This window comes from Camelus bactrianus, chromosome 15, assembly GCF_048773025.1.
Source record: "Camelus bactrianus isolate YW-2024 breed Bactrian camel chromosome 15, ASM4877302v1, whole genome shotgun sequence".
Classification (NCBI taxonomy): Eukaryota; Metazoa; Chordata; class Mammalia; order Artiodactyla; family Camelidae; genus Camelus; species Camelus bactrianus.
Genome location: NC_133553.1, coordinates 29,335,014 through 29,350,591, shown reverse-complemented (window position 1 = coordinate 29,350,591; position 15,578 = coordinate 29,335,014). Strand labels below are relative to the sequence as shown.

Below are 15,578 nucleotides of genomic sequence, written 5' to 3'. Positions count from 1 at the left end.
AAAGATGAAGATCCAAGATATGGACATCTCTCCTAATTTTAATACTCTGTAGCCTTATAGTTCTATGCTATGTATAAACTTAGGTACTCTTCTAAGTTATGAATGATTTAAAAGAATTGTAATGAAAGGCACATGAAAAAGAATTGTTCCCTCATCAAATGCAGATGCTCTTTAGAATAAATGTCTTGTCCTTTAGAACAGTGGGAAATTTTTATGGAGTTCTTTTTTCGTTAATTAATTAATAATTCTTTTTTCCCCTTTAATTGAGGAAGGAATGTGGGCAGGAAGCATGTGTTTAAAAAACCAAGAAGAAAGATCACTGAGTTATTTTAGAGTGATGCTATGCCAGATATGTGGCTTTATATTTAATCTTAACCTCTTTTTAGTTTTTCCTAAGCTTAAGTGGAAAGCCAGGGGCAGAAATTCCCAATATTGCATGGGCTACAAATACTGTATTTTCAGCTTGAAAGCATAGCTGCTTCTAAGGATGTTCATTGTAGTTTTTTGTTTATAGTAGTTAAAATTTGAAGCAACTTCCAACTGTTACTCTATTGAGCAATAATTTTGAAAAATGAAGGTACATTTTACTTTGGATTATTACATGATTTGGTTTCAAAAATTATTTAAAAGATATCAGGAGACTTCTGATTTTGGCCAAGATGGAGTAAAGGGACTGAATTCCTCTTACCTGAAATAATGGGGGGAAAACAGCAAAATATATGACAAAGCAGTTTTGAAGACTTTGGATATCAGGAGATGAGGCAAATGATCCCCGAAGGATGGGGAGCTAACAAATTGAGCATTATAACTATGTTTGGAGTGGGTCCACACTGTGGCTCAGGAAGGAAGAACCTAGATAGAGTCTGGAAGTCTTCCTGAATTGAAGAGGAAGAGCTGGGAATGTAAGGGGGCCAAAGAAGGTAAAATTCTCAGGGTATAGAGTACCAGGAAGGAGAAAGCTGCAGAGAGAGGACACTGGGGAGATCTGCAAAAGATCCTCCTCTAGTTTTTAGCTGAATGCTGATTAGCATATTCACGTGAGGAAATTACTTAAGGCCAGAGAAAGAGACTATTCCTTGAAGTTCATACAGGGCTAGCAATGGTGTAGCAAATAGTTAGAGCTAATAAGCCAACAGACAGAAAAATGGAATCATAAAAATGTTCACAGTTAATGCAAAAGAAGCGAGGAAAAGAGGAACAAAGAGTATATGGGACAAGTAGAGAATAAATAGCAAGCATATTAATAATCATATAAATTATAGTAAAAGTAAATGGTGTAAACCAAGGATCAACAAACTACAAACTGGCTGCCTGGTTTTGTAAATGAAGTTTTTATAGTTGAAACACGGGCATGCCCATTTGGTTACATGTTGTCTAGGGCTGCTTTTATGCTACAAGGGCAGCTTTGAGTATTTGCCAGAGACCTTATAATCTGAGAAGCCTAAGATATTTAGTCTCTGGATTTATACAGGAAAACTTGTTAATACCTAGCCAGAACATCCCCCAAAAAAGCAGAGTGTCATTTTGGATAAAAAAGCAAGACCCGACCATATACTGCCTACCAGAAACTCACTTGATGAGACTGACTCTATCTAATGCACTAAATGAGGCTCCTTTATAAGAAACCTATTTTTTAGTTTGTAGGTTGGACCTCCAGGTCCAGCCATGTTGTTGCAAATGGCAAAATTTCATTCTTTTTTATGGCTGAGTAGTACTCCACACACACGCATATATGTGTGTGTGTGTGTGTGTGTATAACATCTTCTTAATCCATTCATCTGTTGATAGGCCTTTAATGTTACTTTTGTATCTTAGCTATTGCAAATAATGTTGCTGTGAGCATTGGAGTGTATATATCTTTTCAAATTAGTATTTTCTTTACAAGAAACCCACTTTAAATATAAAGCCACAAATGTGTTATGAGAAAAGCATGAAAAAGATAGACCGTAAAATACCAAGCAAAGGGAAGCTGAAGTAATTAAATAAATATCAAAGTAGATTTCAGACCAAAAATATTACCTGGGATAAAGAAGATTATTTCATAGTCATCAACTAGGCATAATAATTCTGGACATTTATGCCTCTGAAAACAGAGCTTCAAAATTCATGAAGCAAAAACTGATAGAACTGCAAGGAGAGACAGAAATTTATAATTTCCTGGAGATTTCAATACCCCTTTCTCAAAACTAGATAAAGCTAATACACAGAAGATCAGTAACGATACATAAGGCTTGAACAACCCTATCTGTCAACTTGATCTAAGTGATATTTATAGAACACTTTTTCCAATGACAACAGATAAACACATTCTTTTCAAATGCACAGGATTATTTACCAAGATAGACCATATTTTGAGCCATAAAATAAGTCTAATTAGATATAAAAGGATTCAAGTCATATAAAGTATGTTCTCTGACTATAATGGAATTAAATTAGAACTCAATAACAAAAAGTTATTTGGAAAACATATTTGTAAATTAAATACCACACTTCTCAATAACCCATGGATCAAGGAAGAAATCAAAAGAGAAGTTTAAAAGTTTTTAAGGTGGATAAAATGAAATATAAAAATTTATGAGATGCAGTTAATTCATTACATAGGGAGAAATTTATAGCACTAAGTACTTAAATTAAAAAAGAAGAGAGGTCTTAAATCACTCATCTCAGCTCCCAACTTGACAAACCAGGAAGCAAAGAACAAATGAAACCCAAAGTAAGCAAAAGAAAGGAATAATAATAAAAATCTAAGGTGATCCATACAGGGAAAAAATAAAAAATAATGGGGGGAAAAACATTGAGAAAGCCAATGAAATGAAAAGCTGTTTCTTTTTAGAAGATCAGTAACTGATAAACCTCTGGTGGAACTGATTAGGATAACAAGAATTCATAAATTACCATTAGCAAGAATGAAGGAGATAACATTTCTACATATTCTACAGATATTAAGAGAACAGTAAGGGAACATTATGAACCGTTTTATGCCAATAGATCTCACAACTTCAGCAAATTTGTCCAATTTATCTAAAGAGAAAGAAGAGCTCATGAAGGAAGGAATGTATAATGTGAATAGTTAATGTTTTTTCTATAGTTAAAAACATTCCCATTAAGAAACCTTCAGACTTAGATGGCTTCACTGGTTTATTTTACTGAACAATTAAGGAAGAAATAATACCAGTTCTACATAAACTTTTCCAGAAAATTGAAGTGGAAAGAATTCTCTCCAACCTGTTCTATAAGGTTAACATTACTCTGAAAAAGATATTACAAGGAAAAAAAAAAGACCAAAAACTATAGACCAATATCCCTCATGAACATAAAATTTTGGCAAGTTATATGCAATAGTTAAAAAGATACCTTTGTGGTCAGGTAGGGTTTATTCTAGGAATGCATGGTCGGTTTGAAATTTGAAAGCCAATCAATGTAATTCCCTGTATTAACAGACTAAGAAATGATTATCTCAATCAGCGCACAAAAGCATTTGAGACAGATCAGTATGTATTCCTGATTACTAAATGTAAGCTAACTAGGATTAGAAAGGACCATTCTCAGTCTGATTAAGGACATCTACAAAAAGCCTACAGTTCGCATCATATTTAATGACAGAAAACTAAATGCTTCCCCTTAAGATCAGGAACATTGCAAATACAACCACTTTTACCACCTCTACCCAACATTATGTTGAAGGTTCCAGCCAGTGCAGTAAGGTAAGAAAAAGAAATAAAAGTCGTCCAGTTTGGAAAGGAAGAAGCAAAACAGTAAAACTCTTCATTTATAGACAGCATGATGTCTACATAGAAAAGCCTATGAAATTTACAAAAACACTATTAGAAATGACAAGTGAGTTTAGTGAGGTTTCAGGATACGAGTCAATATACAAAACTCAGTTGTATTTCTATATACTGGCTCCAAATAATAGGAAATTGAAATTAAAAATTGCTGTCCACATTAACATGAAAAAGCATGAAATACAGATCAGTCTGACAAAAGATAAGCAAGACCTGTGTATTGAAAACTTCCCTGCTTAGATCTTTTAGACGACTTTTTACTGCTCTTAGATTAAACTCTAAAATCCTTTCAATATGGTCGGATTCCTGTTTGCCCCTTGCTTATTCTAACCACATAGGCTACCTTTCAATTTCTTCAAATCTCCAAGATCTTTTTACCCCAGAGATTTCTCACATGATCCTGCACTGGTTTTTGCCTCTTTCAGTGGCTACCCCAATTCATGCTTCAAAGTCTCAGCGTAAATGCCAGTAAACTCAGGGAGGTCTTTCCTGACTTGCCCACTTAAAATTGGTGTCCACACAAGTATCTTGTAGGTTTTCATCATCACTGTTACAGGGTTTTGATAATGGGGGGGGCATAGGAGGAGATGTTTATATGTGTGTAAGAGAGATTATTTGGTTAATACCTCTTTTCCTGTACTACTCTAAATGGCTCTGAAAGTAGAGACCTGTCTGTTTTGTTCACTGCTGTGTAGCCATCACCTGACTTAGTTCCTGGTACAGTTGACAATCAATATTTATTGAGTGAATGTTTAGAGAAAATATATTGGGAGGAAATATACCAGTAGATTGCCTTTTGAGTGCTGCATGTTTGTTTTTGTAAGATTTCTACAATTAGCTATTAGACTTTCTAATAGGAAAAGTTATAAATGAAATACATCATTATACTTTTTGTCTTTACTAGAGATGAAAAAGCAGATATTATTTTGTAACTTGGATTCTATTTCTAAATACTGTTAAAAATTAAGTGACCTTGATATATTTACTTGACTTGTAATATCTTGAAGTTGTGTAGCTCTAGGTGGCGCTGCTTTTGTCATAGTGTTAATGAACGAGGACTTCTCTGTTGGTGTAAAGCAGAGACTCTTCTTTTAGTACCAACATGAGGTATAGTTTATCTAGAACAGAGTATGCACTTCTCTCCTAGATCCACCTGGAATTTATATATCATCTTACATTCTTAGTTTAGAGTGTCTTATTGTGTATGTCGCTATCACAGTTTTTTAATAGGTCACTCTTACTTTGTATACATTATATTCTTTAGCACAGTTTTGACTACTTTTCTCTTATGGAGAAAATTACATAAGATTTTCTGAAATCTGTGTATCTATCTATGGCAGCTCTGGTGCTGGGCCTATAGTGAATATCCTCTAAATCTTTTAAAACTTTTTATTGAAAATCATGCATTTTTATTTTCAAAAATATAAAATAAAGTCTTGTATCTTTAAGGTAATGATTTGTTAGTTCTCTGAAGTTCTGAAAAGTACAGTTATCAGTTAATTGTCAACTTGATTGAGTAGTTTGTTATATTTCTTTTTTACTCATCATTTAAATGATCTTCTTACCTACAAATGCTTTTCAGTTTTATTTAAATGTTTGTGTTCTTTTACTTTTCTTTTAAAGATGCCCCTTGTTAATGTTACTTCATCTGTATGTATAATAAATATCTACTACCTTTTTTAACAGATAAAATAATTAGGCACAGGGCTTGTACCCTGAAGGACACTGCACATGCCATCATTGCAGCTGAATTGGATCCAGAATTTAATAAACTATGTGAAGAAATTAAGGAAGCAAGAATAAAAAGAGGTAAGTTACCATTAGAGACCAAGAAGTCATTGAATGGTGTTTCCTTAGGGTTGCTGGTATTATGAAAATGTATTTTGAGGCACAGCCTTCACTTAATTTCTGATACTAAAATATGTCATGTAAATTCTCAAGGATATTTGAAAATTTTATTTGAAATATGAAACTTTCCTATGACAGTTTTACTGTGACATTGCAAATTACAGAAATAAAGTACTTTTTAGTGAAACTTCTTTTGTAGGAATATATCTTTGTTAATTATTGATTTCTTTTCTTAAAGGATTTAAATAGGCTTTCATAGTTGAAGAGGGTTTATTTCATCAATTTATATCCCAGTACTGGTACTTAAATATATTTTTAGGAATACTTTGTTTTTTTTAACCTATTGATGTTTATGTGCAGTTTCATTAATACAGAGACAGAATGAATTAGCAGATGTGATTTATTCATTCAGTATATAGTCCTTGAGGAACTCACACTTTAGTAGGAAAGAGAAGTTTAGTAGTAAAACAAATCAATGATTACAATGATTGAAGCTTATGCATAGTGCAGAGGAGAGATCTCCTGGTAGGAAACCCAGCATTTTGATCAGAGTTTAGGGAATGAATATGGGAGTGTTATCTCTAGTAGAGTAGAGGAAGGGAGGCAGTGACAGAGACGGGGGAGGTATTGCAAGTACGGCACACAATAGTGTGTATAAAGGCACAGAGAGGGAAATAATGTGGTATATTAAAAGAATTGCAAACTGGTATTGGTATTGCTAAAGATGTACAGAATGGTGGGAAATAGAGCTTAAGAGGTGAGCTGGGTCCAGGACCTTGAAGTTATAAAGATGCTTTTCTTCTTCCTTAGTGAGGCCTTCTGTGGCCACCTAATCTGATATAGGCCTTGGTCACCATAGCACTTGTCATTTTGTTGTTTTTGTTGTCTCTCTCCTCCTTGTTTAGAATGTAAGTGCTATGAGTGTCTTATTAATAGCTCTGCTGCAGTCCCTAGAGCTGTCTCTAGTGTACAGTGGGCTTTCTATGGATATTTGAATGAATCAGTGCCATGCTAAGGAGCTTGGATTTTACTCTGTAGGTCAGTGTTTTTCAAAACGTGTGTGTCTATTTCCCCCATCAGCTTAGAACTGGTGAATTAAACTCCCTGAGAGTAGTAAGGCTGAGAAATCTGCACTTTGACAAACTATTCAGGTGGTTTTTATGTACACTAAAGTTTGAGAACAGTTACCATAGTCAGCAGGAGTCACTGAAGTATTTTAAGCAGTGGAACGGATTGGTAAATTGCTTTGGCAGCAGGAAATAGCAAGATACTCAATGTGGCAGGGTAGGAAGATAAGAGACCAGCTAAAAATGTCGGAGCCAGTTTGGAAGACATTTTGGCAGTTTCTAAAGAATTAAGCATAATATTTACCATAGGATGCAGTGATTCTACTCCTAGGGATCTGCCCAAGAGAAATGAAAACATATGTCCATATAAAGACTTGTATAGGAATGTTCCTAGCAACACTATGCACAACAACTAAAAACTGGAAACAACCCAGATGTCCATCAGCTGACGAATGGGTCAGCAAAACAGGGTATACTCTACAGTGGTGTACTCCTCAGCTATAGAAAGGAATGAAGTACTGTGCATGGTACAACATGGGTGAACTTCAGAAACAGAATGCTCAGTGAAAGAGCCAGTCACAAAAGACCACATGTCGCGTGATTCCATTTATATGAAATGCTCACAAAAGGCAAGTCTGTAGAGACAAAAAGTGGATTAGTGGTTGCGTGGAACAGTTATCTAAAATTGGATTGCTGTAGTGTTTGCACAACTCTGAAATTTACTAAAAATCGTTTAATATTATGCTTAAAATGAGTGATTTTCATGTTACGTAAATTATACCTCAGTAAAGCTGTTGCAGGGGTGAGGAGGGATGGTTGGGGGGCAGAGGAAGCTGTTGGAGTAGTCCAGATTTTTAATTAGTGAATTGGGAATGAAGGTAGGATTAATATGAGAGCTGCAGCTACAGGGTGGAGGGCGTTGTGAAGGAAGGAAAGGAAGAGTCAAAACTGGCTGCCATATGACTGGTTTAGTGACTTAGTAGATGCTAATACCACCAGTAGAGATGGGTTCTATATAAGGACAGGGTTTTTTTGTGGGAAAGATAAATCAATTATCTTTTATTTCACCTGTCTTAAGGATGTCCAGTTGGAAGTATCAAGTAGGCAATTGATATGGATCAGAAGCTCAGCACAGTTTTGGGCTAAAGATGTAATTTGGGAGTGATTATATAATGGCAGTAGAAGCTGAAGGCATGGATGATACTTTGTGGTGGGAGGTGTAGATTAGGGTGAGAAGAAAAGGTATTCCAGAGATAGCCCTCAACATTTAAGGGCAACATAGAAGAAAGAAATCTAGTAAGGGAAAATGAGATGAAATGGTTATTTCTATGAAGATCAGTGCAGGAAAACCAAACTTACACTGTGTGGTATGCCAGGCAGCTAATGTCAGATGGAGACAGTTCATGTGAATGGGATTTAGTGGCTCAGTAAATGCTTGTACTTTCTAAGATGGCAGAAATCATGACTCTTAGACAGTGTATAATCTCACTGTCCCACAGTCATAAAAACGTGAAATGTATCCCTTTGCAAAATAAAATGAATACACATTGGGCCCCTTTGGGGAAGTGTAAAAAAAATGTAAAGTGCCATTTTATTTTTATGATTTTATATCTAGTTTCTTTCCCATCTTAAAACAAAAGATACTATTTTCATCCAAATTACAAACTGTCCAAATATAATTAATGACTTTAAAACTCAGTTCTGTATTTCAGACATTTTTTTAACCTTGTTAATTTATGTAGCTGGGAATATTTAAATAGGTATTGCTTATCTTCTGCTTGCAGGCTTATCGGTAACAGCAGAACAAATAAATCCTCATGGTACTGGAGCTCGAAAGACAGAAACTAGGGTTGAAGAGGCATTTCGGCACAAACAACGAAATCCAGCAGATGTCTGGCACAGCTCTGCAAGTAAATGTGCTTGTGAGTATTTGAGATCATGTTATCCAGCAGTTGTGAAGGAACAGTTGTGAAGGAGGCAGATGTGTTAGGAGCTGGGTGCACACACCAGAGGACTGCTGTTTTTTCTCAGCTCCTTCAGTCTTCTGTCTTTTCAGAGGTGAAGAGCTTGTGGGGTAAGGTGCTGAATCAGAATGCGTTTCTTTAACTTTCTTTGCTTTTTTCTGTCTCCATCCAGTGCTTGTTGTTGTAACCAGGTTTGAATTTTTTCAGTTTTAAACTTTGGTTTTTGGATAGAGATGTGGAGCCACTAGACTTTTCATTCACCCTTGCTGTCTGCAGCCACTTGCTGTATGCTATGCAGGATGTTCTTATTCTGGTGGGAAATGGAAACTCTGGCATAAGAGAGTGACTGAATTGACAGTAGGAAGTTGATTTTTCTGAGAAGAATCTTTTTTATTGGGTTTTGTTTAAGTGAGATGTATTTAGAAAGGGAAAATGTAGTGTTCTAGGTTTTCATCACTTTTCCTCATTCATGGTGATCCATAAAGTTTCTTAAAAAAACAAATGTTAGTAAACACAGCATCTTCCTAATACATTGCTTATGTTTCACAGAAGATAGCCATCTTTGGAAGATATATGCTGTTCTTCTGACAGAAAGGTGGTAATTCTGCTTCAACTGTCAGTAAAGATGGCCATAATACGTTCTTTCAGCAGTGGCTTGAATTTGAATGAGTGAACTGTGCTCATTTTTAAAAATCTTGTTCTCTTTATGATAAGTGGCATTTATGTGTGAGAACATTTGAAGGACTTAATGGTATATTTAAACTGTTTAAGCTGTTTTTCCTAGTTGTACCTTGGATCATGACCTGGATTATGTAACACAGCACTCTAATTTAAACCTTGAAATCATTACATTATCTGCACCTGATGAAAATACTAACTAAAATACATTGAATATTGGCTTCAAGCAGTTTTAAGTTCCTTTAAGTTAAAATGTTATTTAAATCTGCAAATGTGAGTTTTGATTTCTCTTACCAGTAGATGGCGTATGTGACTCATCATTTGTCTGTTTAACATTAGGTTACTTAAATCATAAATCTAAATATCCCTAAGGAAAAGTTACTTTCCTAAGATCTTAGTTTTGGAAAGAAGCTCAGAGATGCTATAAAAATTGATTCTAAAGATTGTGCCTGTAAATGGGCTTTTCACACAAAGCACCCCTGAAAAAGGAAGTATATATATTAAAGATTACTTCCATAAATATATACTACTGCCACATGCCAGGTGCTGTGGAAACACAGCAGTGACTAAAACAAAAATCCTTGTTCTTGTAGAGCCCATACAATCAATTTCTCTTATTTTACCAAAATCATACTAACCATTAGAAATAATTATATAAGGAGGGGGAAATTATCTCTAGTTTGACCTCCCCCTAGGTAAGAACATTTTCTTTGTTCTTAGCCAGGCTGAAAGTATTAAAAGTAACCTTGCTGCAGTAGGGCTCCTAGCCTTTGCTTAGGGTGCTAGTATGTATCAAGTAATTGAGGCACTCTTGATAGAGCAGGGTCCAGCTTCTTGCTCTTGTGTTCCATGGCTTCATTTGGAAAGAAAAGGGAACCCATTGTATTTTTAGTTATTGGAGAATAAGCGAGGACACAATGTCAGCAGTGATTTGTTGGATAGTAAAACTTAGCAGTTCTACTCTTTAGAGAAAGAACAAGCTGAATATTTTTCTTTAATTTTTAATGTGCACTGGATCAGTTTTTTAATATAGTTACTGGACTGCTAACAAATGCCCGTCACTTTAGCCTGTGCTTTTAAAAGTAGACTAATACAGAAATTTCATTTCCAATTACCCTGTAACTATAAATTGTGAAAATAGAAATTAATAGAGGAAAAAGGAATGGAGAGATGATTGTAATGGTAGTACAACTTTGAAGGCAAAATATATTTTGAGCCAAGTGACTAAATAGCTTGAATTTTGGACATGATTTCAGAAACCTTTAGTAGCTTTGTTCTTAGATAAGAAAGAAGAGTAATATTTATGACAAAATTTGTTCATTTTTTGTGAACACCTTGTATTAAAGATGAAAGGATGAAAAAAGTATATAAACACACTAACTATATACTGTTGATAGATCATAAGTTTTTATTAAGTGCTGGAATAAAGAAATGAAGGTTGTCCACAGACCATATTCCTTTCTATTTGTCTTTCAGAAGCAATTTTTAAACTGTGGATTAAACAGTCTACATTTAGTGATCTCATATTTGTATTTTCTTTTTAAAATGTCTTTGCCCAAGAAGCTTTTCAACTTTGATATATTAAAAATATATATTATCTCTTTTTAAATTGAGCCAGACTTTGACATTCTTTTATAGCCTCAGAAAAAATGAATTATTTTTACTCTGATGGCTTTCAACAAACTGATACTCAGAATTCGGTGTTAGACATCAAAAGTGATAGATCTCTAGTTTAACTAGTTTGCTTTTAAATTTCTTTGTGCAAGTGTCCCAAATTGTAAAGTAAAAGCTAACTTTTTGCTTAATTAAGGAGCAGTGCGGTACAACCACATTGTCTGTATAACCTTCGTGGGGCTTCTATCCATGACCATACTTACTGGAGGTGATTCCTTCTTGTGGAAGGAGAGGCAGTAGAGGTTTCTCTGTAGGGATATCTGTTACTATTCGGTCTTCATATACTGGATCATGCCTTTATTCCCTTTCATGGTTTAAGAGCTTTTGGGTGATTTTGCTGGCAAAGCACTCATTTCCTAGTGGAAACCCAGGGCTGTTGCTCCAAACCTTCCAGGCAGCCGGGTAATGTGGTCATTCCCTAAGTGTGTATATTGTATGCATAGCCCCTAGATGTTAGGAATTAGGAAAAACTATAAAGTAGAATCTAGGGCAGTAGTAAAAAGTGAGTGCTGAGTAAACTCATAAGAAATAAATTTAATTTTTTTCATTCTTCAGAGTTCATTCCTGACTTCATATCCAATTTACGTGTAGGTTGTGTGGATTAGTCAGCATGGATGTCAAGAGCTAAGTAGTTTTTGTTGCACTAGTATAGATTTACTTTCTTTTGAATCTTATTTAATAAACATTTATAAGGAAGTATTGTATTTCAAGTTCTACATATCTTTTTTCCTTTTTTGTAAAATAGTTAGAGTTCGGAGAAAATCAAGGCGACGATCACAGTGGGGTAAAGGAATTATTAAGAAAAGGAAAGTCAATAATTTAAAAAAAGATGAAGAGGACACCAAATTTCCTGACTATGAGAATCATATGGAAGACAGGAAATTGCTAGAGAATGGAGAGTTTGAGGTAAGCACTGACTGTCATGAAGAAAATGGAGAAGAGACTGGAGACTTATCTATGACCAATGATGAATCATCCTGTGACATCATGGACATGGACCAGGGGCAGAGGCTTAACAATGGAGCGGGCACAAAAGAGAACTTTGCATCTACTGAAGAGGAAAGTTCAAATGAGTCTCTACTCGTCAACAGCAGTAGTTCTTTAAATCCGGAACAGACATCTAGGAAAGAAGCTTTCCTTAAAGGAGGCTGTCTAAATGGTGAGGCCTCCACTGACAGTTTTGAAGGAATACCAGTTCTGGAGTGTCAGAATGGCAAAACTGAAGTAGTTTCTTTCTGTGGGAGTGGAGATAAATGTAATTCTGAACAAAAGAGTCTTCTGGAGGACCAGTCAAAAGAAAAACCAGAAACTTCAAATGAAAATCAAGGAGATGATCCTGAGAAACTAGAGGCACTGGAATGTAGCAATAATGAGAAGTTAGAACCTGGCCCTGATGTGGAGGTTAAAGATGCAGAACTGGATAAAGAAGGTAGAGCTAATGTTTTACAGTTTTTCCTGAAGGTTTAAACTCCAGAGATAATGAAGTGCATGTTTTGTCTGGTCCCCAGTAGCAGTAACTGATAATTACACCCCTTTGAGAATCTGTTGCAGTTTTCACCCCTTCTCTAGAAGAACGTACACATACATGGTAAATTTTGGTGACTGTTTCAGAGTTTATGATCTAGAATGTGTTGCTTTCCTGGCTGCTTACTTTTCTGCTTCTCACTTGATTATCATCCCTCTCCTGACAGATTTGTGACTAAAAGCTGAGTAAATCCACAGGGGTTAAAAAGATGGATTTCTAACAGAATTATTTGGGTGGGGGCTGGGGTGGGCTAAGAAGACTTGGGTGCTGTAGCAGTACAGTATATGAGTCGTATAGATTCCCACTCAGCTACTACTCCTGTTCATTATAATCCGGTGACTCCGAGCTAATCACTTGTACTCTCCAACCCTGTCTTTTTCATCTTCTAAATTAAACTTCAGAATGATGTCATTGCAGGGATTAGATAAATCATGTATGTTAATCATCTCTCATGGTACCTGGCACACACTAAGGTATGTTCATGCCACGCAGTCATTATTAGTTGAATCTGAGGGATGTTTAGTCTAAGAGGCTCTACTGCTTCATGAGGCCAGTGATGGAAGAAAGCAGCAGAATCCTCACTGTCAGAGTTGCCTTGTTTTCCAAGAGTCAGAGCACTCTGCCCACTTCTGACTTCCTTTGGCCATGTGGTGTTTTTTTTTGTTTTTTTTTTTAAGGAGAGGCGGAAAGGGGGAATTGAGGGTTTCTGGCCCTGCTTTTCATTGTTCTCTAGCCCACAGTGCAATGGGGTGAGTTAGAGATCTGCTCTGTTCAGTGTACAATTCCTTCCTGAACAGATGCTCTTATACTATACTAGGCTGTCTTGAAATGTATCATGCTCTGTAAATTGTGTGGAGTATAATGCGTTAGGCTGGGATTTGGGCTGTGTGGAACAAATTATTGAATGCCAGTTTTTGAGTCCTCTGGCAGAATTAGAAAGTAGGTCATGTTACTTTAGTCTTGGAGTTCTTTTAATGGATAAAGAGAGATGTAATGCTCTTGAATGCTTTCTGTTGAGAATTTTCCTTTTTCTTCAACGTTTAATAATAGAAAGTAGTTTTAAGGGCATTATTTATTCTGGGCTATCATGTAGACAGAACTTAAAAAATGTGTTGAAGCTATGGTTAAGTAATGAATGGGACAGAGTGGGGAAAAGGGAGAAATCTATGTTATGAGGCAGAATGGGTGGGAGGGCAGAGTTCTTTTTAATGCTACTTCACTATGAGATTTTTGTAAGCTTGCAGAAAAGGTTTCCATGAATATTATGTTCAGTTGGTGATCTAAAAGCTTTGAAGGTATTTGTTGTGTAAAAACTTCACCTGAAGTTTTCGTTTTAACTGTCCAAGGTACTGTCACCTAGTGCAGTGGTCCCCAATTCAGCTTCTTGGGCCACTAGAAGTCCATGGGTGTGATAATGAGGATCAGTATGGTCCTAGCAAAACTCCTGGTATATATTAATTGAACTATAAAGTTTACTCTAAAGGCTGTCTGAAATATAAAATTTCTCAGATATATCATGGTATGTGGGTATGAAGGCAACATTTTGGTTCTTTTATCATTTATCTATAAAACAGGCACTGATGACAAGGAAGGCTTGGGACTAAGAGGACTAATGTAGGAGGGAGGAGGAAGGTTCTCCTGAGGATCCCAGTCAGGGGTCAGGTTCTGTGTAAAGTTCTGAAACAGTCCAAGTTTGTCCTTGTGTTCCTTCCCTCTTGGCCTCCTCTTATTAGAGTACACCTACTTAGGGAGTATAGGGTTCGATGGTCTGCCTACCCTCCCCTACTTCTCAGAGTGCCTGGTGCTGTCAAATTATACTCAACCATCTCAGAATTTCTGCTCTTTCAGTGTGGCTGGTCTCAGCAAGATGTTGGCAGGAAAGTAATTAGATTAAACTAATTCACTCTAACATGGGAAAGGGTACTAGATCTTTTACATTTTTAATGGGTTTATATTTTTTAGAGAAAATGTCGTAACATAGATCGATTTCTAATAGAATTTTAGGCAGTGTAACAGAAAAAAATAAGACATTTCAGGCAGTGTAGAGGAAAATGTTTTGTATTGGGAGGCAAATATGAGATAGGTTGGCCTCACTTTGTGTATCTGCTTTTCTGGGTTGCTTCCTTCTCATTTTGAAGGCTCTAAATTTTAAAATAATGATTGTCATACAGAGAGTGAAGACTGTTTTAAGTTAGTGCTTAAAGCTAGTGATTGCTTTTTCGTCCTTTTATAGAAATGTTTATTAGATGATACTCTGGTGTGACTTGGCTTTCGTAGTTGTGGTTTAAATTTAATTTGAGTTGTATATTTTTACTCCCCACCCCCAAAATCATGTATTATTTAAAGAATTACACCCTTATTCCAAAAAGGATTTATGTTGGGAAAGAGAATATATAATTGTTTAAGCCTGATTTTCCCCTAACTTTTACTTGCTGCAGTGCATTTTTTTCCTCCTCAATTGTAGGTGCTTCTAAAGTAAAGAAATATCGTAAGTTAATTTCAGAGCAGGCAAAAGCAACAAGCCTGGACCTGGTTCCAGAAGAACCGTCTGAGCCGGTGCCACCTCTTATAGTGGATCGTGAGAGATTGAAGGTAAGCTTAGCTGTTCCTAGGCCATTTTAAATGAATGGAAATAAAACTAGTTTTGATCATCTCTCACTTTAACCTAGGAATATAAGTGCTTTAGGGCTTCTAGCAAAAAAGAATTGTGTGTGTTTTGAGGGCTTTAGAAATACGAGAATGGTCTTGGTAATAAACTAAGCCCTGGAATCTTCTAAACTCAGGTGTCACTATTACACCATAGCATCTGTCATCTATTGTCTAGTCATTTGAATGAAACTGTTTAAATTTGAACAATGAAATTAAATTTTATTTTATTCTTTTGGTTTTTCATAGAAATTGCTTGATTTGTTGGTAGATAAAAGCAACAATCTGGCAGTTGATCAACTTGAGAGATTATATTCTCTTCTTAGTCAGTGCATCTACCGTCACCGTAAAGATTATGACAAATCACAGTTAGTAGAGGTGAGTGCTTAAT

At 35.8% G+C, this 15,578-nt stretch overlaps 1 protein-coding gene across 3 annotated transcripts in view; it reads left to right on the top strand.

Moving 5' to 3' along the window:
* Nucleotides 1-15,578, top strand: part of ATAD2B (ATPase family AAA domain containing 2B) — a 150,298-nt gene that overhangs the window by 120,153 nt on the left and 14,567 nt on the right. For all 3 annotated transcript variants that reach the window (XM_045511897.2, XM_074341722.1, XM_010948586.3), the window contains 5 exons: nt 5,472-5,594; nt 8,485-8,622; nt 11,762-12,445; nt 15,006-15,133; nt 15,437-15,565. In XM_045511897.2, the coding sequence (XP_045367853.1) occupies nt 5,472-5,594; nt 8,485-8,622; nt 11,762-12,445; nt 15,006-15,133; nt 15,437-15,565 (1,202 nt within the window). The remainder of the gene's footprint in view (nt 1-5,471; nt 5,595-8,484; nt 8,623-11,761; nt 12,446-15,005; nt 15,134-15,436; nt 15,566-15,578) is intronic.